The 27,891-nt window shown below is 44.7% G+C and overlaps 2 protein-coding genes and 1 long non-coding RNA gene across 4 annotated transcripts; 2 read left to right on the top strand and 1 right to left on the bottom strand.

The window, feature by feature from the left end:
* Positions 1 to 4,404: 4,404 nt before the first annotated feature.
* On the top strand, positions 4,405 to 18,421 carry LOC310825317 (uncharacterized protein). Its single transcript, XM_083698699.1, has 10 exons — positions 4,405 to 4,547; positions 6,283 to 6,568; positions 7,643 to 7,794; positions 8,347 to 8,632; positions 9,987 to 10,138; positions 12,355 to 12,640; positions 13,884 to 14,035; positions 16,220 to 16,261; positions 17,082 to 17,118; positions 17,996 to 18,421. Exons 1-9 carry the CDS (start codon positions 4,469 to 4,471, stop codon positions 17,093 to 17,095), a joined length of 1,449 nt encoding a protein of 482 aa, XP_083554825.1. The 5' UTR covers positions 4,405 to 4,468; the 3' UTR covers positions 17,096 to 17,118; positions 17,996 to 18,421.
* LOC310825406 lies at positions 16,155 to 27,817 on the bottom strand. 2 transcript variants are annotated; one of them, XR_014555285.1, is made up of 4 exons: positions 26,764 to 26,839; positions 25,987 to 26,087; positions 16,877 to 17,087; positions 16,155 to 16,240 (listed from the first exon to the last, which is right to left on the bottom strand). It is a non-coding gene; the product is annotated as an uncharacterized lncRNA (long non-coding RNA). The 2 variants fall into 2 exon arrangements; XR_014555284.1 differs by lacking the exons at positions 25,987 to 26,087; positions 26,764 to 26,839 and adding an exon at positions 27,632 to 27,817.
* Positions 20,071 to 24,975, top strand: APOLD1 (apolipoprotein L domain containing 1). The gene is made up of 2 exons (XM_083698788.1): positions 20,071 to 20,119; positions 21,707 to 24,975. The coding sequence occupies exons 1-2, from the start codon at positions 20,117 to 20,119 to the stop codon at positions 22,415 to 22,417; spliced, it is 714 nt and encodes a 237-aa protein (XP_083554914.1). The 5' UTR covers positions 20,071 to 20,116; the 3' UTR covers positions 22,418 to 24,975.
* Positions 27,818 to 27,891: the final 74 nt, after the last annotated feature.

Here is a 27,891-nt window from a genome sequence, read left to right as displayed (position 1 = left end):
TTCCACAAGCCTCTCTAGCGAATCGGAGGACTCACAGAAGGGAGCGCCGGTGGCCAGAGCGAGGGGGGTTCCAGGGGGGAAGCCCCAGGAGGAAGGGGCCAGCGGGGAGTCCCTGAGCAGCAGTTGGAGATCAGGACCAGCGTCTCCACCAGAGCGCAGTGGGGAGGGGGAGTCCCAGGAGTCGGGACCAGTGTCCTCACCACCAGAGGGAGGAGAGGAGTCAGGTTTGGCAACGCCCACATCAGGAAGCGGGGAAACGGTCAGAAGGAAAGTCACCGGCTGGGCGCGCGTGCCAAGTTCAAATGTACAGGAGCGCGGCACAGCGGGGAGCCCGGGAAGGGAGCCAGGTCCTAAAGCCCGCCGGAGGGAGGGACAAGACTCAGGGGGCTCAGCGCCAGAGGAGTCCAGGAAGGAGGAAACCCCAGAGGGCAGAAGGACCCAGCGAAGGAAAGAACAGCGTAAGAGGTGGAGCCGGGCTAGAATCTTAAACTGGTGTGGGTGGAGCAGTGAGTCAGAGGGGACTTAGCCGGTCTAGCGTCAAGACGTGGGTCTGCGCGCCCAGAGCTTGGAAATGGAAACTAAACTTTAATAAAGACTTTTGTATATAACATCCACTGGGCGTTGGTCCTCTGTGAGCTGGGACCTAGCGGCAGTCCTGACAGGTGCGCATTAGTTTTGAGTAAATATAGTAAATCATACCAAAAACAGCCAGTTGTGTTTTCCACTGTAAAGGCAGGACACTTGGGGATTGAATGAAATAATGTGGACATGCAGGACAGCAATTAAACATGCATACAGCTTATCTCTTCATCCAGTGCCAGACTAGCAGGAATAACAAGATATTCCTCTTTTTTTTTCCTGCCACCCTTGGAGGCCATCTAGGAGTCCCAGGTAGAGATGGTCAGCATTCCTTCCTCTGATAGCTTCACAACAGAGATTAAGTTATTGAGCATTCTTGGCAATAGCAGCTTCTCTGTATCCCCCTAATTGTTGCCTCCACATTTTGCTTTCTAGCTTTCTTTGTAGATGTTTGATTGGCTTACCTTTTTAAAAATGGAAGTTAAGAATTCCGTACCCTTGCTGGGTTGGGGGCCTGGTACATGTGTACCCACTATATTGCCTGTTGGCAGCCCTGTTAATTTCAGATCTTCATATCACTTTGATAATTTTTAAAAAACAAGTCCCCACAATAATTCATCAACATTTTTGCATGAATTTCTCTTAATAGACATCCCTTTGTATGTCATTTTGCCCAATATACTGCTGCAAGCCACTCTGATCTCTGAAAGCAAAAGTAAACAAAAGGGTCTCAAAAACATAGCACATATCGTTAAATCACTATACACATCACAGGTATCCACAAATGGCAAAAAAACCAAACCCTCAGGGCACGAGACTGGACTCTTGGGCTTTCCTGAGTTGGGAGCCTTTTATCACTGTGTTATCATAACTGATTTGTTCAAGCTAGACAGCAGGTAAGGCTGTGGAGAATTAGCCATGGGGAACCAGGGACAGAGCTGTCAACTTTCAGATTTGAAATTAAGGGATCTGCAGCCTTATCTGTCCCAGGGACAGTCTACGGGATATCTAACAATCAGGGATAGCAGGTGGAAGCAGTGGGAAACGGTGCTGGAATAAGGGAATGTTCCACAAAAAACGGAGAGGTTGACAGCTATGATCAGGGACAGTTCCATGACAAAAGATCCTGAACAGCTTCCTGTGTGCTGGCATCTTCACACAACAGAGGGAGAAGAGGGAAAGCACTCATTCTCTTTTCTAAGCTCTACACAATTTCACAGTGCATGGAGATTCCTTGCACCAGAGGAGTAGTACTTTCCTGCTTTGAGAGAGTCCTATCAATGGGAGAGAAATATTTTGATAGCTTCCCTTGTTGGTTTGGCTTTGTCTGGCTTGCTTAACTTGTTCCAATCTTTTTCTTTTTGCATTCTTGTAACCACCATATCAGATGGATCTACTTCACTTAATATTTTGAACTGAACTATAGGGCAGATTCTTTTGCCTTTAATTCCTTTAATTCCTTTCAGCAACTCCCGGCCTAGTTGCTAAACTCCAGGCAGGACAGGTTTTTCTCTTGAGCAAAGCAAATTTGTGCAAGAAGTTACAACACTCAACGGCTTTCTTACTTGAAGGAAATGGTAAATTATAGCAATAATAGGTAGAGAGTGACACGTCACACCACCCAGTCTCTGTACTCCACAGACAAACGCCGTTCTTATGGGTTTAAAATTCATTAAAACAGACTTCCAGGCGGCAATGATTGACTGGGCTGCAGATTTTGGATATAATATAGACCTGGCAGATTGGGATAAATTATGGAATAATACGGTTAAAATTTCAGCATGCTATACATTTGGAGAAAATATAATAACGATGCTTTTTAGGTGGTACCTGATGCCCAGAAAATTGGTAAAGATAAATAAAAGAGGATCTAACCAATGCTGGATATGTATGGATGCAAAAGGCATGTTAATCCACTTGTGGTGGCAGTGCAAAAGCCCAAAAGCGTTTTGGGGGATGATTCATGAAGAACTTATGAAGATGCTCAAATGTTCATTCTCCCCAAAACCAGAAGCATTCCTGCTAGCCCTAATAGGACAGGAACATATGCAAAAATGTGGAAAGAAAGAACAATTCTGACAAAACATCAGTGGATGTTGAAACTAATAGAATTTACCGTAGCTGGTTTGACAGCTACAATTTTAAAAAGAGCGGAATAATGATAAATATACAAGTGGGGATAGATTTTTGAACACCAGTTTTTTAAAAGAGTAAAAGGATAGGTACAGGGAAAAAAGAAAATATAAACTAAGGAGTTGCAGCAAAATGAAAGGAAAATCTAGGCTGTCAAGGAAAGATAGGCTGGGAAGTCTTCATATGATAGGATCTGATTAGAGATGTTTCATTGTTGTATTAGATGCCTATTATTGTATTAGATGCTCTATTAGACATTTAGAAGAGGTGATAAGATAAACTAGAAAAACACAGAGAAAGAAATGAATGTGTATGTAACTGAAAAATGCAAAAAGAAAAATTTAAAAAGGGGGGAAAACCCAGACCTCCAGGACAGATGAAATCCAGACTTTTGTCCTCTGGTCTGCATTCTGTAAAATATCGATGAGACAAGTTAAAACTACTTAACAAAAGGTTGAAACAGTTAGAACTAATTAGAAACTTGAGAGTTGTGGAGCAAACTCAGCTTTCTCCTTTTCACTTGCCAATATGTGTATTAATCCTATCTACTCAATCCACAAGAGCCTATCTTCATATGCCAGGGAGTCCCTAACACACTAAGGGTTTGAAACCCATCATCTACCCTTGACCTGGTTTAGCCGGCCAGTGAACACTATTTCCGGGGTGTGGCTGCTGTTGCAGGCTGGCAGTTTCAGTAACAACAACCGAACCCCCGAGAAAACGCCCCAGCCCAAGAGTCTGTTCAGCAGCCTCAGCTTCTGCAGGGGGCATTAGTGCAGGTCCCGTTGTCTCAGGCCAGGCAGAAAAAGGACTGCAAGGCAGAGAGCAGGTCTTCCGCGACTCACAGCCAAGAAGGTCTCTTGGTTGGGAAAGCATGCGATCCTTCTTAGGTAATCTGCTCCAAAGGCTGCTAATGGATTTAAAGGTTAAAAACAGCACTTTGAATTGGGTACTGAAACAGGCCGGCAACCATCATTGACAGTCAAGAATTGGTGTGACATTATTGAGATAGCTAAACCCAGAACAGGTGTTAGATGCTTCACATGACACAACTCTATATAGGTTTGGAGCTGGAGGGATCTTCTTGTGGTGCGATATAGTGTTTGTGTAACTTTGCTTTGTCTTTTGTCTTTTTCCATGGAGTTTTCTTGGCAGGGATACTAGAGTGGCTTGCCGGTTCCTGCTCCAGGTGGATCATCTTGGGTGGCCCTGCACAGCATAGCTCATAGCTTCTCTGAGTTATTCAAGCCCCTTCACCACAGCAAGGCAGTGATCCACAGTTGGACAGTGTTCTCGAAGCTACCTATGGGTTTGACCAAACTGCGGGAAGCAGTGGAAGATAGGAGTGCCTGGAGTGCTCTGGTCCATGGGGTCACGGAGAGTCAGACACGACTAAATGACTAAACAACAACAACTTTGCTTTGAAAGAAATAACCAAACTCCTATTTATTTTCATTTAAGACCATGGTTCATGTACTCTTTCTGCTATTTTGTCTCATTTACCTCAGACCCTGCCCCTTATCAACCAAATCTCCTCATGTTGTAATAACTGGCAAGAGGTCAAATATTTGCTTTGACCACAAAATTGAAAGGAAACTTTGAGTGGTCTTTGTTATGAACAGTTTTCTGATTGGAGGAGAGCAGCATCCCGAGCAGTTTAATAACCTCCTTTCCACTCTCTTGTCAGCACTCAAGCCAAGAGCCCTTCTCTCTCTGTGTAAGTCTTGTCTCCTGAGCCTTGCTTGAAAAGGACACAATGCTTCGAGGAAGGACTGTGAGATGCTGCCTTTTGCTGATGCTCTTGACCATCCTGCCTACACGGCCTGCATTGGAAGGTGCGTTACCAAGAATTGGGTGTCATTCCTCCCACTATTTTTCCTCCCCCCCCCCCCCAATATTCACTGGTGCAAAGCCATAGAAGGCTGGCTTAATTCCCACTGGAAAAGAATATGACAAGTTAATGGTGACTTAGAGATAGCCTGTTAATTTCAATAGGGCTTCCTATGTGCCTGCCTGCCTTTAGATCTGGGCCTCTGTTTTGGTTAAGAAATATTTCTTAACAGTAGTTAATCAGGCTCAAGACAAATTCCCAAAGCACTCAATGTGCCCTCTTCTTTGGGAACTGCTGTTGCCCGCCAGCTTTTGTCACCCGGGGCTCATTTGCATATGGGTTACAGCTTTTCAGCAACAATTATGGGAACTAATGGCAGCACTCCTAACCTCTTTACCTCAGAGTAAGCTGCATTGAATTTAATAGGACTCAGGGGGAGATTCTAACCATGTTTGCTCAGGGGTTAGTTTAATGACAATGGAAGTTGCATTAGTCACAACTAACTTGTTCCTTTGGTTTCGATGGGCTTTTAGTGTCACTGAAGTAAAGCTCATTGAGTTCAAGATTTACTCCAGGTAAGTGAGTACAAGAATGCAGTCTTAAGCACAACTAACCCATACCCTTCAACATTCCTCAAATGAAAACAGGAACATTTCTCAGTCCCCCTAACAATTGACCCCATTCCTCTACCCCCGAGGGAAACCCTCTAATTCCATTGTTATCTTATTTCAATCTTTGGAAGATTTACAAAATGAAAAACACATACCAATTAATAACTTTTAGAAAGGGGCAATGTTAGACGTGGATGCACAAAGCATCTTAAAAATCAAGACTCCGTGCACCCTGCTCCACTCCCCCTTTCATTCCTCCCTGAATGGTCCTGATAGCCAAATCGCTACATGAAGCTGGATTTTAGGGTGGCAGCAGCCTCTCCTCCTGACCCGCCCTCCTGCAACTGCTGCAAACTGCCCAAGAGAAAAGGCCAGCAACAGCAGCCACAGAGAGTCCCTGGAGAGGCACCAGAGAGGGAACAGGATGTTCCTGCAGAGCTGCCCCTGCCACCGCCACTACTGCCACTGCTCTGAACAACCTCCAGCTCGTGCTCCTCTCCAAGCTCAGCAGCGGTAGCCCTGACGGGGAATTGGGGACATTCAGGGATCAGATCCCCAGCTAGCATGGCTTTTGTACTTCCAGAACTCTCCCCGAAAAACAGGGACACTTGGAGGTGATGCTAATCTTTTTGTTTGGTTGGAGTACGTGCCTTTTGTGCTGTTTGTTGCGGTAACTGCAAGTAGAATATGACATAGGTTTAGCCAGCTTCATTACACTTCTGGTTTTATTTTGCACTGGAAGGTTTCCTAACAAAGAACGAGGACCCATCCTCACTTTTGTTTGTGCCATGATTTCTAGGCAGAGGTATGTGATTTGTAGGCATGAGTCCAAGTGAGTGGGGTGTGTGTGTGTGGTCCCACTGCAGGAAACCCATTTGACTTTAGTTTTGATTTAGAGGTAAACAGTGAGTTTTCCCACTAAAGCAACGGGGCAAAATAAAGCCCTGCCTGGACCTGTGTCTACTTATGCCAGGCAATTGCAGAAAAAAACTGGTGTGGATAGGTTAGAATTTATGTGAATGGGTTAAGAATTGATTCAGCTCTCCTAGTTTTTCCTACCTTGCAGCTCAGTGGTTAAAGCACAACAGCAACAAAATGGAAACTTTCCCCTTTCTTTCTTTCTTTCAGACACCAACGTGGCCCTCGCTGGAGAGGCTTCACAATCCAGCAACATCCACCCGCTAGGAGCAGCTGGAAATGCCATTGACGGGTCCACAGCCAGTGATTTTAACCAGGGATCCTGCACCCACACAGATTCTGAAAGGAATGCTTGGTGGATGGTAGACTTGAAGGCACAATATCAAGTACTCCGTGTCACCATCACCAATCGGAAAGACTGCTGTGCTCACCGTCTTAATGGGGCTGAAATCCGAGTTGGAGACTCCGCAGAGAGAGGAGGCACCACAAATCCTAGGTACTGTATCCAGATCGGATGCTTTGTAGCCAGGGAAGGGGAAGCTGAGGCCGCCCAGGTGTTATTGGAGTACCACTCCCATCATCTTGATCCATTGTTATTCAAGCAGGTGGCAGTTGGAGTCCAACAATATTTGGAGGGCCATGGGTTTATTATATATCTCCCTTTCATGTAGAGAAGTTGTGAGGTATGATTTTCTGTTCTGCCATGTTTTCGTCACATGCAGTTCATTGTCTGCTGCAGTTCACTGTCTGCCAAAAGCTATGTTATTATGTTTTGCTTTCCACTGTGGCAAAACTTCTGTCATGAACACACCAGCTCCAAGTGTAATCTTGCAGCTGGCTGCAGAATGCAGTCTGGACAGGGGGGCTGGGCTTTCATGCTGCCATAGGAGAGCCCGCAGCTGCCAGCATCAGGTCCCCGTGATCTTGGATGGCTGGCTGATAAGGAAGGAACGGAGAGCAGGCTGGAACACAGCCAAAGCTCCCTGGAAGCCCAAACAGGCATGGAAAGTCACAGAGACAGCTTTTTGGAACAGGAAAGGGCTGCAGCTAACTAAGTAAGTCCAAGGTGTAGGCATATAGGAAGGCTCCTAGACAAGTCGAAGGCTCAATCTCTTCTGTCGACACAGGAAGAACCCCTCAGAAAGGTGATGGGGACTGGAGGTTTGTTAGAGCCGTCCGGAAATAATTGCTTGGGTTTTTTTTGCAATAAATCCTCCTTTTTAATTACTTACGCTTACTATGTTATCAAGCCGGGAACCTGGACTCCTAACAACTACATAACTTATGTAATTTATATAATTGAGTATGTAAATTACGTAGGTTGCATTGTTCTGTTATGCCACGCCAGCATAGCTCTGACAGTAGAGCATGAGACTTTTAATCTCCAGCTCATGTTCCAGACCCACACTGGACAAAATATTCCTAATTTGCAGATGTTTGGGCTAGGTGACCGTCATAGTCCTTTCCAACTCTACTGTTCTATGATTCTATGTGGGGTTTTTTGCTGAAAAAAATTCTTCCATTATTGTTTAATGCTATTCTTCTTTTTATGATTTCATTTCTTTTCTAGATGTGCTACAATAAGTTCTTTGGGTGCTGGGGAAACAGAAACTTTTTACTGTGAATCATCAAAGGGCCAGTTTGTGACAGTTACCCTACCTGGGAAAGAATACCTCACACTTTGTGAAGTCCAGGTGTTTGGATGTAAGATAGAGTCCCCTGGTACGTAGAAAAGATATTGTCATCTATTTGTGTACAAAGAGACTGAGGCTGTGGACACACCCTGTATTTAAATGCATGACTTCCCCCGAAGAATCCTGGGCTCTTTAGTTTAGGATTGGCTTTTGTGATTCTGGAATGTCCAGCTTAAATGGGGCAGTTGATGGGTATAGTATACAGGCATAAACTCTTACTTTCCATGCTCTGCTGCTACTAAGCCTGCAACTGAAATAACGGTTTCCCTGATTACAACCAGGCGCCCCTCCCCTCCCCTTCCTCACTCATAGGGGATTCACCCACTGCTGAGATTTTGTTTCAGCACCAGACAAATACAGTACCCTCCAATATGTTGAGGCTGAAAACTGGAATGCACATTTTTGGGTTCTAGGACCTCGCATACAATTGTGATCTCACATGTTTTTAGGCACCTGCTGAGAGCATGACAAGAGCATTAATTAAGAATTAATTCAGCTCTCTTAGTTTTTCCTACCTTGCAGTTCAGTGGTTGAAGCACAACAGCAACAAAACGGAAACTTTCCCCTTTCTTTCTTTCAGACACCAATGTGGCCCTCGCCGGAGAGGCTTCACAATCCAGCAACATCCACCCGCTAGGAGCTGCTGGAAATGCCATTGACGGGTCCACAGCCAGTGATTTTAACCAGGGATCCTGCACCCACACAGATTCTGAAAGGAATGCTTGGTGGATGGTAGACCTGAAGGCACAATATCAAGTACTCCATGTCACCATCACCAATCGGAAAGACTGCTGTGCTCAGCGTCTTAATGGGGCTGAAATCCGAATTGGGGACTCTGCAGAGAGAGGAGGGACCACAAATCCTAGGTATTGTATACGGATTGGATGCTTTGTAGCTAGGGAAGGGGAAGCTGTGGCCCCTCAGGTGTTAATGGAGTACCACTCCCATCATCTTGAGTTCAAGCAGGCGGGAGGTGGAGTCCAACAATATCTGGAGGGACATGGGTTCCCCATCCTTTCTTTACATATTGAGATGTCATGAGGTACGCTTTTCTGTTCTGCCCTGTTTTCGCCACATGCAGAACTGTTTCCATTCCACAGCAGTTTGCTTTCTGGTGAAAGCTAACTTATTTTGTCATGCTGTCTGCTGTGGCAAAACTACATAAGTTATGTAATTTAGTACAGTGGTACCTCAGGTTACATACACTTCAGGTTACATACGCTTCAGGTTACAGACTCTGCTAACCCAGAAATAGTACCTCGGGTTAAGAACTTTCCTTCAGGATGAGAACAGAAACCGTGCAGTGGCAGTGGGAGGCCCCACTAGCAAGTGGTGCTTCAGGTTAAGAACAGTTTCAGGTTAAGAACGGACCTCTGGAATGAATTAAGCACTTAACCCAAGGTACCACTATACGTATATTAGGCAGGTTACATTCTCCTGTTATGCCATGCCAGCATAGCTCCGACAGTAGTACCCATATTGAGATGTCATGAGGTACACTTTTCTGTTCTGCCCTGTTTTCACCACATGCAGAACTGTTTCCATTCCACAGCAATTCGCTTTCTGGTGAAAGCTAACTTATTTTGTTTTGCTGTCTGCTGTGGCAAAACTACATAAGTTATGTAATTTAGTATGTATATTAGGCAGGTTTCATTGTCCTGTTCTGCCATGCCAGCATAGCTCCGACAGTAGTACACGAGACATTTAATCTCAGGGTCATGGGTTCAAGATTCCTAAATTGCAGGGGGTTGGACTAGATGACCCTCACAGTCCTTTCAAACTCTGCTGTTCTATGATTTCATTGGAATGGAAATGCAATGCAAATCGGGGAACATGATGTAGTCAATTACATACTGTTTTTGGACTGATCAGCAAATAATGATCATATCCACTGGATCAATTTCTGTTCCTCTCATGGGGTGAATTTGTCAACACTGGCCATTTCCACTTCTAGTTTGTCAACATTTTCTGGCATCCCTGCTTTACAGGATTATGCCACAGGGAGGACAATGGAGTGCAAATGTTCCAGACATATCCTTAGCAATTTGATTTCCCAGAACATAGCAAATATTTGCTTTCTTTTCTGACTTTTTCATGTGAGTTCAGGTTACTGAAAAAAATTCTTCCATTACTGTTTAATGCTATAATAATAATAATAATATAATAATAATAATAATAATAATAATAATAATAATAATATATGATTTGGTTCTTTTCTAGATGTGCTACAATAAGTTCTTTGGGTGCTGGGAAAACAGGCAGCTTTAACTGTGAAGCATCAAAAGGGCGATATGTCACTGTTACCCTACCTAGGAAAGAATACCTCACACTTTGTGAAGTCCAGGTGTTTGGACGGAAGATAGAGTCCCCTGGTACGTAGAAAAGATATTGTCATTTATTTGTGTGCAAAGAGACTGAGGCTGTGGACAAACCAACAGAATGGTTGCCGCCCCTTCCGTGGAGGCGGGGGAGATGCACGGGGACACCCATTCTCAGGGATCACAGGTAGGAGGAGGAATTGTGCTAAGACCAGACCATGTCATTACCAAGGAGGCAAGTTTAGTCATTGTTTGAAGTCTATCCCTGCCTCCGGGTCTGGTCTAGACCAGACGGATACTGGAATCAACAAGGGAGACCCACATGCTAGGTGAATGATTCACAAGACGGCTGTCACCCACGACTTGGTCGTGGATGGAGGACTTGACCTGGCATGTGGTTCGATGAAGCAGATGGGCCTGTCCTTGCTCCTGCTTGTCCATCAGGTTTCTCTTACGCACAGCAACCCAGGACATATGGGCGGGTGGGTGCTGCAGTGATATTTAGAAAGTCATTAGCTTACACCAGGCATCCTATTGGGAAGACCCAGTTGTATGAGTGCATGTTCTGGAAGGTGGGCGATAGGAGCAGTACAGGATTCCTTTTGGTGTACTGACCTCCCCACCACACCAAGGATTCCCTATCCAAGCTGCTTCAGGTTGTGGCAGATGTTCTCCTAGCGACACCTAGTTTGGTTGCCCTAGGGGATTTTAACATCCATGCCGACACACTCTTACAAGGGGCCCCTCAGAACTTCATGCATAGTATGACCTCCCTGGAGCTGTCCCTGAATATGTTTGACCCAACTCATAGTCGTGGACATGCCTTAGACCTAGTGTTCACCTTTATGAATGTGGGTGATCTGACACTAAGGGAAAGCGAAACAAAAGAAGTTCCATGGTCGGATCACTTTCTGGTGCAACTGGACTTCTCCACGACCCTTCCCATTTGCAGGGAGGTGGGGCCAATTTGTATGGTCCGTCCCCACCACTTAATGGATCCAAATGGTTTCCAGAGAGTGGTAGGGAATATTTTATTCCGTGTTGATAGTCTTTCAGGTGATTCCCTGGTGGCCTGCTGGAATGTGGACTTAACCAGGGCTATTGACTGTCTGGCTCTGAAGCGCCCTCTCCGATTGCATGGAGCCTGGACAGCCCCATGGTTTACCCAGAGTTGAGGGCAATGAAACAATCGCTGAAATGGCTAGAGTGCCAGTGGTGGAAATCTCATTTTGAATTAGACCAGACATGGGTTAGAGCTGAACGTTGAGCCTACCAAGTGGCAATAGTGACACCGTAAAGGACCTTTCATCTGCAGAAGACAGCAGCAGGAGACTCTTTCAGGTGGTTTGCAATCTAACGGAACCACCTTTGCCGTTGGGGCCTGGTAAGGACCCCAAGATCTCCTGCAATGATTTTGCTAATTTTTTTGCAGATAAAGTCTGCAAAGTTTGCAGAGTTGGAAGTAGGTAGACTCCACCTTCCACCCTGGGAGCAGGGCTGGGGCAGAAGAGTGCTAGAGTCTTGTCTAGTCAAGTTGTATAGGATCGATTCCAATCTGTTACCTCCGAGGATTCGGACAGGCTGCTCGGACAAGTGAAACTGACCACCTGTCTCCTTGATCCTTGTCCATCCTGGCTCATAAAAGCGAGCCAGGAAGGGCTGGGCGATGGGCTCTGCAGGGTGGTGACCTAGTGCTGGACCTTGGCACTCTGAGGTCACCATGCTCACAAGCACCAGAGTGAGAGTCTTTTGGTCTGGTGCTGTGGCATGAGGACTTGCTACAGAGTGCTGGACCAAAAACAGAGAGATCCTGCAATCAAACAGAAGCCAGGATTGGCTTTTGTATTCTGGAATGTCCAGCTTAAATGGGGCAGTTGACGGGTAGAGTATACAGGCATAAACTCTTACTTTCCATGCTCTGCTGCTACTAAGCCTGCAACTGAAATAACAGTTTCCCCTGATTACACCCAGGCTCTCCTTCCCTCCCCTTCCTCACTTGTAGGGGATTCACCCACTGCTGAGATTTTGTTTCAGCACCAGACAAATACCGTACCCTCCAACACGTTGAGGCTGAAAACTGGGATGCACATTTTTGGGCCCTAGGACCTCGCATACAATTGTGATCTCACATGTTTTTAGGCACCTGCTGAGAGCATGGCAAGAGCATTAATTAAGAATTAATTCAGCTCTCTTAGTTTTTCCTGCCTTGCAGTTCAGTGGTTGAAGCACAACAGCAACAAAATGGAAACTTTCCCCTTTCTTTCTTTCAGACACCAATGTGGCCCTCGCCGGAGAGGCTTCACAATCCAGTACCTACAGCTCGCTAGGAGCAGCTGGAAATGCCATTGACGGGTCCACAGCCAGTAATTTTAAACAGGGATCCTGCACCCACACAAATTCTGAAAATAATCCATGGTGGATGGTAGACTTGAAGGCACAATATCATGTACTCCGTGTCAGCATCACCAATCGGAAAGACTGCTGTGCTCAGCGTCTTAATGGGGCTGAAATCCGAATTGGGGACTCTGCAGAGAGAGGAGGCACCGCAAATCCTAGGTACTGTATACGGATCAGATGCTTTCTAGCAGGGAAGGGGAAGTACCACTCCCATCATCTTGAGTTCAAGCAGGTGGGAGGTGGAGTCCAACAATATCTGGAGGGCCATGGGTTCCCCATCCTTTCCTTACATATAGAGATGTCATGAGGTATGCTTTTCTGTTCTGCCCTGTTTTCGCCACATGCAGGACTGTTTCCATTCCACAGCAGTTCGCTTTCTGCCAAAAGCTAACTTACTTTGTCTTGCTGTTTGCTGTGGCAAAACTACATAAGTTATGTAATTTAGTATGTATATTAGGCAGGGACGTGGGTGGCGCTGTGGGTAAAACCTGAGTGCCTAGGACTTGCTGATCGTAAGGTCGGCGGTTCGAATCCCCGCGGTGGGGTGAGCTCCCGTCTCTCGGTCCCAGCTCCTGCCCACATAGCAGTTTGAAAGCACCCCTAAGTGCAAGTAGATAAATAGGTACCACTTGATAGCGGGAAGGTAAACGGCGTTTCCATGTGCTGCTCTGGTGCAGGTTTGCCAGAGCAGCTTCGTCACGCTGGCCACGTGACCCGGAAGTTTCTCCGGACAGCACTGGCCCCCGGCCTCTTAAGTGAGATGGGCGCACAACCCTAGAGTCGGACATGACTGGCCTGTATGGGCAGGGGTACCTTTACCTTTTATGTATATTAGGCAGGTTACATTGTCCTGTTCTGCCATGCCAGCATAGCTCCGACAGTAGTACACGAGACATTTAATCTCAGGGTCATGGGTTCAAGATTCCTAAATTGCAGGGGGTTGGACTAGATGACCCTCACAGTCCTTTCAAACTCTGCTGTTCTATGATTTCATTGGAATGGAAATGCAATGCAAATCGGGGAACATGAGGTAGTCAATTACATACTGTTTTTGGACTGATCAGCAAATACTGATCATATCCACTGGATCAATTTCTGTTCCTCTCATGGGGTGAATTTGTCAACACTGGCCATTTCCACCTCTAGTTTGTCAACATTTTCTGGCATCCCTGCTTTACAGGATTATGCCACAGGGAGGACAATGGAGTGCAAATGTTCCAGACATATCCTTAGCAATTTGATTTCCCAGAACATAGCAAATATTTGCTTTCTTTTCTGACTTTTTCATGTGAGTTCAGGTTACTGAAAAAAATTCTTCCATTACTGTTTAATGCTATTTTTTAAAATAATAATAATAATAATAATAATAATAATAATAATATATGATTTGGTTCTTTTCTAGATGTACTACGATAGGTTCTTTGGGTGCTGGGGAAACAGGCAGCTTTAACTGTGAAGCATCAAAAGGGCGGTATGTCACTGTTACCCTACCTAGGAAAGAATACCTCACACTTTGTGAAGTCCAGGTGTTTGGATGTAAGATAGAGACCCCTGGTAAGTAGAAAAGATATTGTCATATATTTGTGCGCAATGAGACTGAGGCTGTGGACACATCCTGTATTTAAAGCACATTTAAATGCATGAACTACCCCCAAGAATCCTGGGATCTTTAGTTTAGGATTGGCTTCTGTCATTCTGGAAAGTCCAGCTTAAATGGGGCAGTTGACATGTATAGTATACAGACATAAACTCTTACTTTCCATGCTCTGCTGCTACTAAGCCTGCAACTGAAATAACGGTTTCCCCTGATTACACCCAGGTGCCCCTTCCCTCCCCTTCCTCACTTGTAGGGGATTCACCCACTGCTGAGATTTTGTTCCTCCCAATTGTTATGATTCTGCTATGTCAGAGAACCCTGGGAACTGGAGTGTTAAATGAGGGAATCTTTCATTAAAGGATAATTTCCCAGAATTCTTTGGAGGAAGCCATGCCAGTTAAATCATGATAGAACCCAGAAGCGAGATTCAACTATTTTGTTTCTTTGTATTTAAATGATAAATCAGGTTAAGTACACAGTACACCATCCATCATTATCATACCTGAAATTGGGACACGCGTTGCAGCTGGCTGAGTGACATGAGCTGTCCCACACTCTCACCCCCCAAAAAGTGTGGTGAGAGCACAGCATTGGCACCCTGGGTTCATTAGAGGGCTGTGCCAGAGTTCTGGACCTTTGACACTCTGATGCAATCCTGCTCACGAGCTGAGAGTCCTTTGGTCTGCTGCTGTGGCAGGACTCGCACTAGAATGCCGGACCAAGAAAAGAGAGATTCCGAAATCAAATAGAAACTGGGATTGGCTTCTGTGATCCTGGACCATTTCCCCTAAAATGGGGCTGTTGACGGGTATGGTATTCAGGTGTAACATTATTTAAAAGACAATAGGTTATCACAATTGCTAGTAAGGAAATACAGGATACGGCTATGCTATTAACGCAGGTGGCGCTGTGGGTTAAACCACAGAGCCTAGGGCTTGCCGATCAGAAGGTCTGCAGTTCGACGGGTTGAGATCCCGTTGCTCGGTCCCTGCAGGAGCCAACCTAGCAGTTTGAAAGCACGTCAAAGTGCAAGTAGATAAATAGGTACCGCTTCGGTGGGAAAGTAAACGGTGTTTCCATGCGCTGCTCTGGTTCGCCAGAAGTGGCTTAGTCATGCTGGCCACATGACCCGGAAGCTGTACACCGTCTCCCTTTATCAGTAAAGCAAGATGAGCGCCGCAACCCCAGAATCGTCTGTGACTGGACCTAATGGTCAGGGGTCCCTTTATCTTTATGCTATTAACTAAGTCAATAAAAAACATATTAAGAGGGAAACAATGTGTGGTCTATTATTATAAAGGCTTCACCCAGGCCCTGAAAGTGGATCACAGCTTGCCAGCCTAACTGGGCAATGGCAGGCAGGCTGCAGCACTAGCCCTGCCTCTGGGTCTGATTGGACTAAGCTGAACAGGCCTCACTCTGGTCAGCCCCAAGGGTATTTAATCCCAGGGTCTAGTCCATCTCCTTGTCCAGTTTTGAAAAACTATTTGTATATACTTCAGCTGTTGTGTAATGATGTCTACCAATGTAACATAAAGTTGTAGTGATAACTTTATTTTACTTTACAAAGAAACACACCAAGTGCAAGTTATAACCGATCAGTGGTCCAGTCCTCCAACTGGTCTTGACAAGCAACTGCAGGCAGGCGAGCGTGTCGCGCATTGTTGGGAAGTCTGATGAACAGGCCAAATAGGTTTGGGAACCTCTGGTCTAGGAAGTACACATCTGTTATATTCATTGATATTCCTGTGGGACACTGACGAAATTCTTCTCGAGTTCTGTGCTATTTGGGGGTTTGCGATACCAGTGAACACCATCAACCAAGTATACAGTGGTACCTTGGTTTGCATACGTCTTGCTTTGCATACGTTTTGGATTACAAACACATCAAACCCGGAAGTGTGTGTCCCGGTTTGCAACTTTTTTTTTTTTATTACAACCCATTTTTTTGGATTACAAACAAAATTTTTTTGGAGGCCTCATTGGCAAAAGCACGCCTTGAGTTACAACCTGTTTTGGTTTACAAACGGACCTCCAGAACGGATTATGGTTGTAAACCAAGGTGTGCTTTATTTCTTTGGCATGCCTCAGTGAAACACATAGGAAGTCTTGCTTTGACATTTAACATATGTTTTGTCTAGGAGATGAAGAGGGGACCGCATCTGGAATGGAAGAAGCAGGAGGTCAGTAAATTCATGTGTTCCAAAAGCCTAAAACATTATACACTAGACATGAACTGTCAATATTTATTTAGCTGGTTAGTTTGAATCAATATGGTAAATTTGGTCTTTTTCACCTCACCAAACATTCCCAGCAACTCGACGCTTGTCCCTCTTGTTCCTAAGCCTCTATAAGGTGGCTCATTTCATCTTCCAGGGCACAGCCCTCTATCCCACTCACCCCCATCACAATCTTTAAGGCAGTGACCTGGGGCGCTTCAGATCTTATTGGACTTCAACTCCCACCAGTCCCAGCCAATATGGGCAATGACCAGGGATGATGAAAGCTCACATGCGTACAGCTTTCCAATCATTTTTTCCTGCTGAGAGCTACAAGTGGATTTTTGTGTGTGTGTGTGTGTGTGTGTGTGTGTGTGTGTGCACTCTTTTAAGGTGTGCATCCTGCTATATTCCATGCACACTAGTGGGTAGGACAAATCTCAGTGGATGGGGAAGCCTCCCATAAAAACCTTTCTGCTGCTCCCACCAGATACATGTTGTTGTTATTTATTAATAAGGCATGGCAGTGCTATCTGGAACAAATAACCCAATAATATAATGCTTCTAGTCAAGACATACCCACTTGGAATGTACAAACTGCAAAAGTGAACAGGGACTTTCATCCCAATAGCCAGAAAGCAGCCACTCTAAGGAGACTGGTGGAGGTGGGCAGATGAGGACCCTTTCCCCTCATCAACTGAGGAAGCTCAGTGTGTCAGAATTGGACAGTTCTTTATTTTGGATGTAGACCTATATAATCTTCTCCCCATCTTGAATTCTGCAGGACAGCCTGTGTGAAAAGGAAGAAATATAAGTTCAAAGTAAGTTTATTTTCTTTTTTTAAAAAATGATATTTATTCAAGATTCAAGTTTAACAATAAAAACATACATAAACAAAAAAAAAACCACGTGTAATTTCCATTCTTATTTCCTTAAACCTAATTTCCCCGACATACCTCCCCCTTCTGTATTCTAGTTTCATTATCTAATCAGCAAATCCATTCCCTTATTTCCCAAAATCTTTAATAATTCTATTCTTTTTCCATAATCAACACCCCTGAAAACCACAAAATTTTTAAACCCATGTCAATTCTAACCTTCATCAATTCAAAGTAAGTTAATTTTCACTTCTCTTCAAATTCACTAACCTCAAACTTAGGCCTACCTCTTTTTTTTTTTTGCAGAGGTTTATAAGGGCTGGTTCTGAACTCTGACTTGGACTGAATTTTGGGTGAACTTTTGGGCTTCCACTTAGACAGATTCCCCCAAATTGGGCAGAGAGGCTTGCTTCAAATTGGCACCATTATTTCACATGCTTAACAGCTACCAACCTATAGGAAGTGAAGTTTTAGGCTATGCAGGTCTGACTTCAGTCGCTTCCAAACAAAATGTATATTGATCAATCGTCCTGATTTGTTTTCACAAAACTTGCACAGAGGTTATATGGTGTCACCATCAAGGGATTATGCTGCATTTCCACTATGGTTTCACCTCATTTTTCTTACTGGAAACATTGGGGGGAGGGTTGAGGGGGGGAGGAGCAGATTTGTTGTACAAGAGCTGCTTATGGTTGCCAGAACAGTTTCCATTGGTTTAGGTGTACTGAAGGATAGCAGTGTAAAAGGGACCAGCTAGAATTTGTTGAGATTTGCGATTCTGTTCTTTAATCAGCTCTTTTTGCCTTTTTTTGTATTCTAGATCTGTTTGGCACAGCTTTCCCTTTTCCTGACGAAACAGACAAAAGCTATTATGTCTTGGATTCCACACACTACTACTGGCAGCATTTATTCTTTGCAAGAGATTAGTTCCAGAGTTACGGACATGAAATCCCTTTTCTTTCCTGTTGGTACTACAACAAATTCAATATCTGGCAAGAGACAAAGGAACCCTCGATTTAGACCTGAGCAGTACCACAGTCTGCTCACCTCAAATCTGCTATCCACAGCCCTGTCCTATTAGGTACATTTCCTAATAGGAATCCTCTTTATCTTACTATTCTCCATGATTTAGGTTGTCTGTCTGATTTTTATTTTCAGAAGATTGCAGGCTGAAAATGTATTATACGTGTTATAGATCAACATCATCTGATTTATTTTCACATTTCCATGTTTGTATGTACAAGGGAGCAATACATAAAGAAGAAATAACTATGTAAGTGCTTCTTGTATTAACATAGAGAATAAATATGGTTGTGCCTCAATTTTTTTCATTTGTTTGTTTTGTATTGGATCCTATTGATTGGAAGAAGAAAACAGGAGACTTGGATCTGACAGCTGTCTACACATAGTTCCATTTGATTATTAAGAAAAGGGCCTTAGCTTAGTAGTAGAGCTCTGCTTTGCATGCAGAAGGTCTTGGGTATAATCCCTGGCACCTCCAGCTAGGTCTGGGAGAAACTCCCGCCAGGAGCCCTGGAGAGTCGCTTTCAGTCAGTGTAGACAATATTGAGGTAGGTGGACCAATGGTCGGATTCCCTATAAGGCCAGCTCTCTCTGTGTATAATGTATATATTTATCAGGTTCAATTCCTACCAGCTCCAGGATCTTGGGCTGTAGAACACCCCTCTCTGCCTGATGCCCTGGATAGAGTAGATAAGATTAGTCTGTCAGCTGAAGTTAGCATAGTAGGTGAGTGTCCTCCTCCTGCATGTGGATGGCTCTGTTGCATCTGGAATATTGCTTTGTAAGCAATCTTTTGTAAGCATCCACTTTCTTTCTGCTCGTTGCAGAGCATAGGCTGTCTTGCATGCACTGGCTTTGTGGGAGAGATGATGGGTTAAATGGGAGGCCCCCATCTGTATACAGAGAATTGTAGCGGGTGACTTTAAACCAGAACATTTTCCTCCATAGCAGAGCATCTACCTGCTGTGCAGGGGGAAAGCCTCTCATTTCAGTGGCCTTGCAAAAAAACAAAATATGGGTGTGCAGTGATGTGGCTTCTCACCTCAGACTATTGAGCCATCTTGCTCAGTACTGTCCACAGTCACAGGCAGTGGCTCTCCAGGGTTTCAGCAGATTTCTCTTTCAGCCCTGCCGAGAGATGTCAGAGACTGAACCTAGCAGCAAAGTAGGTGCTGTAATCCTGAGGGCTGGCCCTTCCCCAAGCCAGTAGCCGGTCAGCACAGCCACCAAAGAATATCTACCATGGCCACCCACCGCACAACCATTTATCCATGTGCATTCCATGATGTCATTAGGGTAGCTACTACGATAGCTGCTTGCACTATTCTTTTAAAAGCTGGATTGCTCTCCCGCCTGCTGTGCATCCCAGACAACCAGAAAGCAGCAGTTCTATAAAACATTTCATTTCCAAAGTAATTGTGATGATTGGCTGAGATCATACCTTATTTTCTCTATATTTACATAAGACTCTGAAGATTCAGTCATCTGGCTAGCATAGTGTCACCAGTTATTTCAAGAAGAGGAAGGGTAGTGTATTCCCTTTGGGAGATGACTACATTCCCTTTGAGTCAAGAATAGTGTGTGTGTGTGTGTGTGTGTGTGTGTGTGTGTGTGTGTGTGTGTGTAAATGTGCTTTGGGAAAAGCAAACACATAATGTTCACTTGCAAGGATTGTTTCCTGAATACGATACAAGCTGCACTGTCCCCAGTCAGTTTCCAGTGTGTCACATCCTTCTGAATTAGTCGGGCAGGGAGGAGGGTGCCGGTGGCAGCAGAGGGAATGTCAGGAAACGACAAATTCCTGGTGTGATGTAAAAGCAGTCCCAGGGGGGCAATAGGACTGTAGTAAGTATAAATTTGGCTTGTCCAGAAACAGCCTGAGAGTCATTCTTGGGAACACTGGATTGAACTGAAAACCATGGTAGGTGGGATTATTCCTTTGTCCTCAAAAACTCTGTAGCCGTTTATTTAGAAGAGCTTTGTCCTGCTTTCTGCTATCTTATAAAATAATGGAGTTTACCAAAAAAGAGAGACCCTATTTCTCATCCCACTGATTTAAGCAGAAGGTAAAATCAATGATTATAATCCTGCCTTACTTTCTGTCATTCTTATGGGTCACCACTTAATTGGTGAAACTTCCACCATGTGTGATATGCTAAAATAAACAGGTAGGTGATACACAGTGCTTGTTTTGAAGAGTATTAAGGACAGGTTTATATTACTTTGGAAGATACCTCCAGATGACACCTGGAGCATTAAAAATGAATTAATCCATAAACAAACTAGATAAAGAAGCAAAAATGATTGTATGGTCCTCTTGCCCTTGGAAAAGTCATCCAGAAGGGGAAATGTTAATCCAGGGGGAATCAATTAATTACAATTTAAGAATTAGTAAATAATTCCAGCAAATGAATATGGGATATTAGAGAAGATGGGTTTGCTAGTAAGTGCCAGGAATCTTGCTTTTGAGTGGCTATGTTGTGGAAGTTTCACTCAGAGTTGTTTTTTGACAGGAGAATAGGTTGTGTGTGTGAATTATCTGGGTGTCCTTCCTTTCTTTTCTCTGTGGGCTGTAGACACTTCTTGTTTGATAAGCTCCAGGGCATCCTGTTCTCTATATTGGCATGCTACAATCTGCTGCATGAGTACTTGTCAAACGTGACAGGGTGACATTAGATTAGGGCTGTGGCTGGTAGCCTGCATTTGATAAGACAAGCAACGAGGGCAGATAATTCTTTGGTGTGTGATACGAAGCACTGAAGGAGAGTGACAACCAGGAAACCTTTTTTCAAAAGAAATGATGACATTAATAAAGAAAAACATGCAGTTGTGCCCAGGCCTCCGACAGACATAACGGGTTGTATCTAACTTTAATTATACACAGACAATTTTCAGAGGGGTAGATGTGTGCTAAATCTGTTGCACCCAATAACAACAAATAAAGGGGTGAGGTGATCAGGCTCCAGCCTTGCTGGATCACATCAAGGCTTTTCTAGTCCAGCAATCTGTCTCCTACAGTAGCCAACCTGTGCCTACGGGAAGTCAACAAACGGGACATGAGTGCAATAGTGCTCTCTCACTGCTGTTCTCCAGCAACTGGTATTCAGAGACATCCTTATCATTACCTTTAGAGGCAAAGTCTGATAGGATCTGCTCAAAGGAACCACTGATGCTTATAGGATCTAGCTATACAGTGGTACCTCGGGTTAAAGATGCTTCAGGTTACAGACTCCGCTAACCCAGAAATAGTACCTTGGGTTAAGAACTTTGCTTCAGGATGAGAAAAGAAATTGCGCGGCAGTGGGAGGCCCCATTAGCTAACGTGGTACCTCAGGTTAAGAACAGTTTCAGGTTAAGAAAGGACCTCCAGAACGAATTACGTTCTTAACCTGAGGTACCACTGTACTAGGGGGAAAGGTGGTGTCAATGTCCCCGAAGCATCTGCAGGCCTGGCTGCCAGAGTGTGCTGTTACCTTTCTAAATGCCTTTCTCTCTCCCCTTCCCCCAGCTTCCCATCAAGGTTATGGAGGACAACTTTCCCCCTCACACTTTTGATCCTACACATCACTTCCATGTCGTACTGCTGGATCAGAGAAGCAGGCTTCGGGAGCACATCAGGAGTCTCCGGGAGATTTCACGGAGAATCAACAAACTGCACAGACGCTCTCTCATCGCCAATTTCACTGGGAGTTCGTTAAGCGCCACAGGTGCCATCGTGGCCATCGTGGGGCTGTCCTTGAGCCCTGCAACATTAGGGGCATCCCTTTTGGCTTCTGGGGTGGGCCTAGGAGTGGCGGCTGCAGGAGGGGCCGTCACAGTGACTTCCGACCTCTCCTTAGTCCTCTCTAATTCCAGGGAGGTGAGGAAGGTCAAGGAGATTGCAGTGAGCTGCCATGCTCAGATGAGAGAAATCATGCACTGCCTGGAATTCTTGCACCGCAGCCAGGGCCCAACGGATCCTAGGTTACTGCCGGCTGAGAGAAACGCCTCCGTCACACTGTACAATTCCATCTGCTTCATGGTGTTCTGCAGCTCCCACAGCTTCCTGGTCCCCGAGCACAACGAAGAGGTGACCAAAGTGAGTCATGCTGTGCTCAAGGCAAAAGTCCAGAAGCTGGCAGAAAGCCTAGAAGCCTGTGCAAGGCCCATGGATGAGATCTGTGGACTTTTGGAGAACAGGAAAGAATCCCCGCTGAAGACAAGAAGAATAGCACTCTAGGAGGATGTCCAGGGACAAAATCACCCACATCCTCTGAAAATGACGAAAGGGGCCTAAAAGACCTAAAACACACTGTGTTATTCCTATTAGGATAGTGCCAAATCAGAGTTTTCTCCAGGTATTTCTCAATTCTTGCAGCCAACACCCCTCAGGGGCTCGGTCTGTATTGCTCTCCTGTTATGTCTGTGCACGGCAAATAGAAATTGTAGCTACACAAGTGCTGGTCTATGCTCTCAGCACATTCCAAGGTCTGGTGTCTGCATATGGCTGTCTCACAGCACATCATACCTTGCTTTTTTAGGGGGTTAGGGGAGACTTCCACATTTCTCATTTGGTGCTAAAACACTGAACTTGATGCAATTAATGCTTCTGCATGCATGGACTCCAGCATACGTTCCTCCATAGCTGTCAACTTTTCCCTTTTCTTGCGAGGAATCCCAATCGGAATAAGGGAATTTCCCTTTAAAAAAAAGGGAAACATTGACAGCTATGCTTTCTCTCCCCCCGCAGCCCCACCTACCCAGGGTAATCAGGAGAAGTGGACGGGGACACTTGCCAAAGCTGATTAATTTTTTCTCCCACAGCGCTGAGCTAGGTGAAAACTGTGGTCGTGAGGGAACCAGAGTCAGCCTAGGAAGGAAACGGCTGCAGATTCCAGAACTTGCAGTTTCCAAAGCTCTGCGAGGCAGATAATGAGGGAGTCAAAGGCCAGAGAGCCTGAATGAACCTGAATATTTTCCAGTGATGTTCTTAGTAGCGGATGGGAATTGCACTCGCAAGTGCGGCAGGAGTTTGGCTTTGGTTTGTGGCTCAAACTTCATCCGCTCTTTATCATGCATTCTTCCAGTACAGGCAGGCAAATTAAGGCTCCACTAACTTCAGTCTTAGAATCATAGAGCAAGAAGGTGCCCAGAGAAGGTCACCAGGTCCGACACCCTGCAATGTAGGAATTGCAGCTAAAGAATCCCCATGATTCCTCTTGATTCCTATGTGCTTATTCCTTCAAACCAGCCCTGGAAGGGGGTGCTGCCTGCCTGCTTCCTTCTCCTCACTCTTGGTTTTGCCCTTGTAGAACTCATCAGGGAGGAGGACGGGGACAAAGGTAGAATCAGTGCCTCCACCTGCTATTGGCTGTGGCGCAAATATGGTTGACCTCCTTGCCTTCTGCCCTACGAACCTAGTAGGCAACAGCTGCCATTCCTAGCTTTAACTATCACCTATCTAAAGTGGGTGGTCTCCTCTCCCACACCACATGCTCAGGGACATGGTGTATTGGTATATTTTTGTATTTATTTGTTTTGGGTAATTTAAATGTGGATTTGAAGTTTCTATTTAAAGAAATAATAATACAGCCACTCCAAGATGGAAGAGCGCATTCTACGGAGCCAAAGTTTGTTATATCTGAGGCATGGAAATATCCTTGTTTGATGTCCGCTTCCCCTTGTCCGTTCCCCACAGACCCTACCATCAAATGACCTGTGAAAGAAGAGCAGATGGGACTAGCAATTCACGTGTGAATTTATTTATTTTTAAGTCACTTCACCCTTTTTTCAGATTTGAAAAGTGGAGAACTGAACTTACAATTAGAAAAATGAGCAACAAGGGAAACCAAAGCTGACACACACATTTCCCCATCCCTACTCTAAGACAGAGCTTATGATATGCAAATGTTTGTAAGTATATGCAGATGTGAGGGTGACTTGTGATGTCAGTTTTGTGTCTTCAAACACTGCTGATGAGCAAGAACTAAGCAGAAGAATTAGGTAGAAGATAGGACAGCTGTTCTTGCTGGCATCAATTTGTCTAGAGAGACAATGGAATAGTGCACCATCGGGAGTACAGTCAAACCATTGGAGAGTTACAGCGCCTGCTGTGGCTGTAGAGACCAATATGGGAGAGACATGTTTTATTGCAGCTGGGGCACATGAAAGCATTTGGTTGTGCTGTTACAGGTACATTATGTTGTTTCCTCTCTCCGCCTTCCTCCCAGCGGTCATTTCTCCTCTGGTCACTTCTCTGTGGGATGGTATCCCTAGGAAAACAGCAATAAAAAGTTGGAAGAGAGAAGAGGTAGAACTGGGCAGTGGGTATGTTGCTTATGAGGGCAAAACAACTTTACATGAGTAGTGGGAAGGACACTGCATAATGGTACGGGTGGCCTGTGAAGATAAGGAGATGGTTTGAAAGATGCATGTAAGCTCAGACGCAGGTTTACCAACTTGGTGAGAACTAGGCCATAGATTACACACAGCGATGCTATACCTCAAAGACCTGACTGATGCTCTTTATTTCTTTGCTTGTGGCTCAGGTGAAAGGAGACACATTATAATCTTAAAGTGTGGGATGGTGGGCAAGAGACAAGATTTAAATGCACTGGAACCTAAGGAATTTGGGTACGGGGTGAGCTTCCTCTAAACTGATCCTTGACTTTCTGCTCTTTGGGGAAAGGGGCAAGAGAAGTGGCCCAAAGGACCTGCTTGCTATTTTGGGTATTTGTAAAACCAAGGAACAACTTGCACAGATAACTAACTCTGATCCAATACAAAATACAAATTAAATGAATGAGAACAAAGTAACCTTGTGTCTGCGTCTATTTGTATATATTGTTTACTCACAAAACTGTTTATTCAAGCAATGGGAATGCCACAGCAACCTTAGTGGAGGCAGGCTGCTTTGAATATAGTTAATGGAGAGTTAATGTGCATTCGTAATAATGCATTTATTTTCAAACATGCAGGTTGTGTAGGTATTAAGGGGTGCAAAAATAAGCACACTGGCCGTCTCCTTAAATCAAAACAGAATCAATCTGCTTCTTTACAAGTTCTTCTCATGAGGGAGTTTTGGGCTAATGCTGTCTGTCACACAAAGTGCTTGTTTAGATTTCCTGCCTATTGCCTATTGTTATATAAGGACAGGATGTAGCATAGGTGGACTCCAGTAACTGAGGGCTCAGGGACGTCATCATTTCCACAGTGCTCACGCACGTAGCCAGGAGCTTTTGCAATCATGCCTCTTGGGTATCGGAGATCCTTCAGTATCCAGAATGAGTCCTCGGGGATACTTTGCTGGGACTTTCTGAAAATCACTGTCAATCAACTGCTAGGTTTAGGTTTGGCAAATAGTCCACATCTAAGGAAGAACTGCTTCTGATTTTATTTGGTATTATTAATCATCAGGATTTATACCAGCCCTTCAACAAGTTTCCTTTTGCAAGATTTGCAGGCAAATCTCTTAGACTCATTTATTGAATCTAATATCAAATGGCTGGTGCTGGGTAAGATGTTGCTGTGTGAGTCTGTGAAGAACCCTCTACTTTCATACAGTTTGTGACTTTTAGTCCCCTCCCTGCTATTTTGTTAAAACACATGTACAAGTGAGGATCGCTGCCACATTTTTAAAAAGACACTTGGGAGCTGTGCTTATGAGCATGCACAAAGGGAATGCTTCCTCGACAATCCAGAAACCATCAAACTGAGCTATCTGATTTAGTGTCCTTTGCTAGCCTGACCCAGCAGTGGCTAGAGGGCTAAGAGTATACTTCGGAGGACTGGGTTCAAAGGGCCACTTACCCACAAATCTTTGCTGCGTGACTTTGAGTCAGTCATCCTTCCTCAGCCTAGCCAACAGGGTTGCTATGAGGCATCTTTTGTGCTGCCCTCTTTTTGTGCAACTTAAGAAAATAATAAAAAAGTATTTAAAAAACAAACAAATGCAAGCCAATTAAAATACAGCATCAGCTTCAGAAGAAGATGTAACTAAAAACTTCATTTTTAAAAATGCTTTCAACAGCTTTGTTGTTTCTATGATAATAAAAGATAGGGAACTATACAGTGGTACCCTGGGTTAAGAACCTAATTCGTTCTGGAGGTCCGTTCTTAACCCGAAACTGTTCTTAACCTGAAGCACCACATTAGCTAATGGGGCCTCCTGCTGCTGCTGCGCCGCGGGAACACGATTTCTGTTCTCATCCTGAAGCAAAGTTCTTAACCCAAGGTAATATTTCTGGGTTAGCGGAGTCTGTAACCTGAAGCGTATGTAACCCGAGGTACCACTGTAGTTGCTTTTTGACTCCCCCCATCATGGTGCCCCAATGGACCATTACAGGCCCCAACACATCAAAACTAGTTTATGTTTTATGTTTAGGTTTGATTGTAAGTTGCTTTGGATTTTCCTAAATAAGATAAAGTAACTAACAAGTTCAACAAACAGACAAACTTAAATTGTAAATCACTTAGAGGTTCTATCAAGCAGGATATATATATTGTTGAATAAATTTTGTTAAATAAATATATGGATTTTATTTCCTTTCCCCCACCCCTCGGGATCTCCTAATATTTATTTATTACACGACAAAAGTGCTCCCTTTTCTTTCCGAACTCGTCTTCCCCGCAGCTATTTTCCTCTTGTTAGTTCCCGACCTCGCTTGCCCTCCAGAGATGAACTGCAAGTCACAGAACCCTCCGCGCGGACAGCAGCCCTCGCGGCTTTTTGGACTACAGAGATAATAGAATGAAGAGTAACACATCTCTCATTATTTAATGCACTGTATATAAACTTTTGAGCGCTACATTGGAATCCATTTTCAAATCTCACCAGGGGTGGAAATCAGCGCTGTCCATAAAAATTAATGGAGAAAGCCGAGATTTTACGTGGCTGTGACTAGGTCTCAGCGCACCCGCATCCGAACGAAAAGGAACAGTAAAAAGCAGCAGCTCGTGGCTTTTCTAACGAAGTTCTTGCGTCAGAGTGCTTACTTATTTCATAAAAGAACGTTTTAAAAATTTGCTTAGCTAATGCCAATTCCCCGATATGACCCCCATATTGTAGGTTGTGGGGAATGTGGCTGACAACCCTGCAGTGCAGCGCAGTGCAGACTTAAAATTGCAGTTCACATACCAGGCTGAAGGTGCGTTTGAATCCCTGGCTAAACATTCCGCATAGAAAATGCACTTTTAAGCTACAGCAAAGGTCAGTTTTGTTTGCACAGCGCTTCAGCCAGCCAGTGTCCTTCCTCCCGGCGTGTCACATGGATGGAAGCGCCGTGCTTCTTTGACTTGCACGTGGACGACTTGCGCTTTTATTGACTTCTTTTTAATTGCATCGATACCCTTTTCTCCCGAGAAGCTCGAGAAGGGGCAATGGGGTATGCATGGCTCGTCCCAGCTCCATATTACACTCATGATGACGACAGCCCTGCGAGATGGGTTGACTTACCCAAGATCACCCTGCGAAGTTCGTGGCCGAGTAGGGATTCGAACTCAGATCTCCTCCTATGTGCTGATTCTACACTCTCACCACTACACCAGAGACGCGTTGTTTTTGTTTTGTTTTTAAGTGCTTCCAAACAATTACATTCGCCGCATGAAATAACACCCGAGGTATAAGGCGCAGGCTTCTTTCCCCGTTAAGCGCCTCCAAATTCCGGCACAATTTTCTCCATTGAAGTGGAAGACGGCTACACTGCAACCGGAAGT

The sequence above is a fragment of the Podarcis gaigeae genome (genome assembly GCF_964106915.1).
Source record: "Podarcis gaigeae genome assembly, chromosome: 10".
NCBI classification, from domain to species: domain Eukaryota; kingdom Metazoa; phylum Chordata; class Lepidosauria; order Squamata; family Lacertidae; genus Podarcis; species Podarcis gaigeae.
The sequence above is the reverse complement of the archived record's forward strand: the minus strand, read 5'-3'. Positions and strand labels throughout refer to the sequence as shown.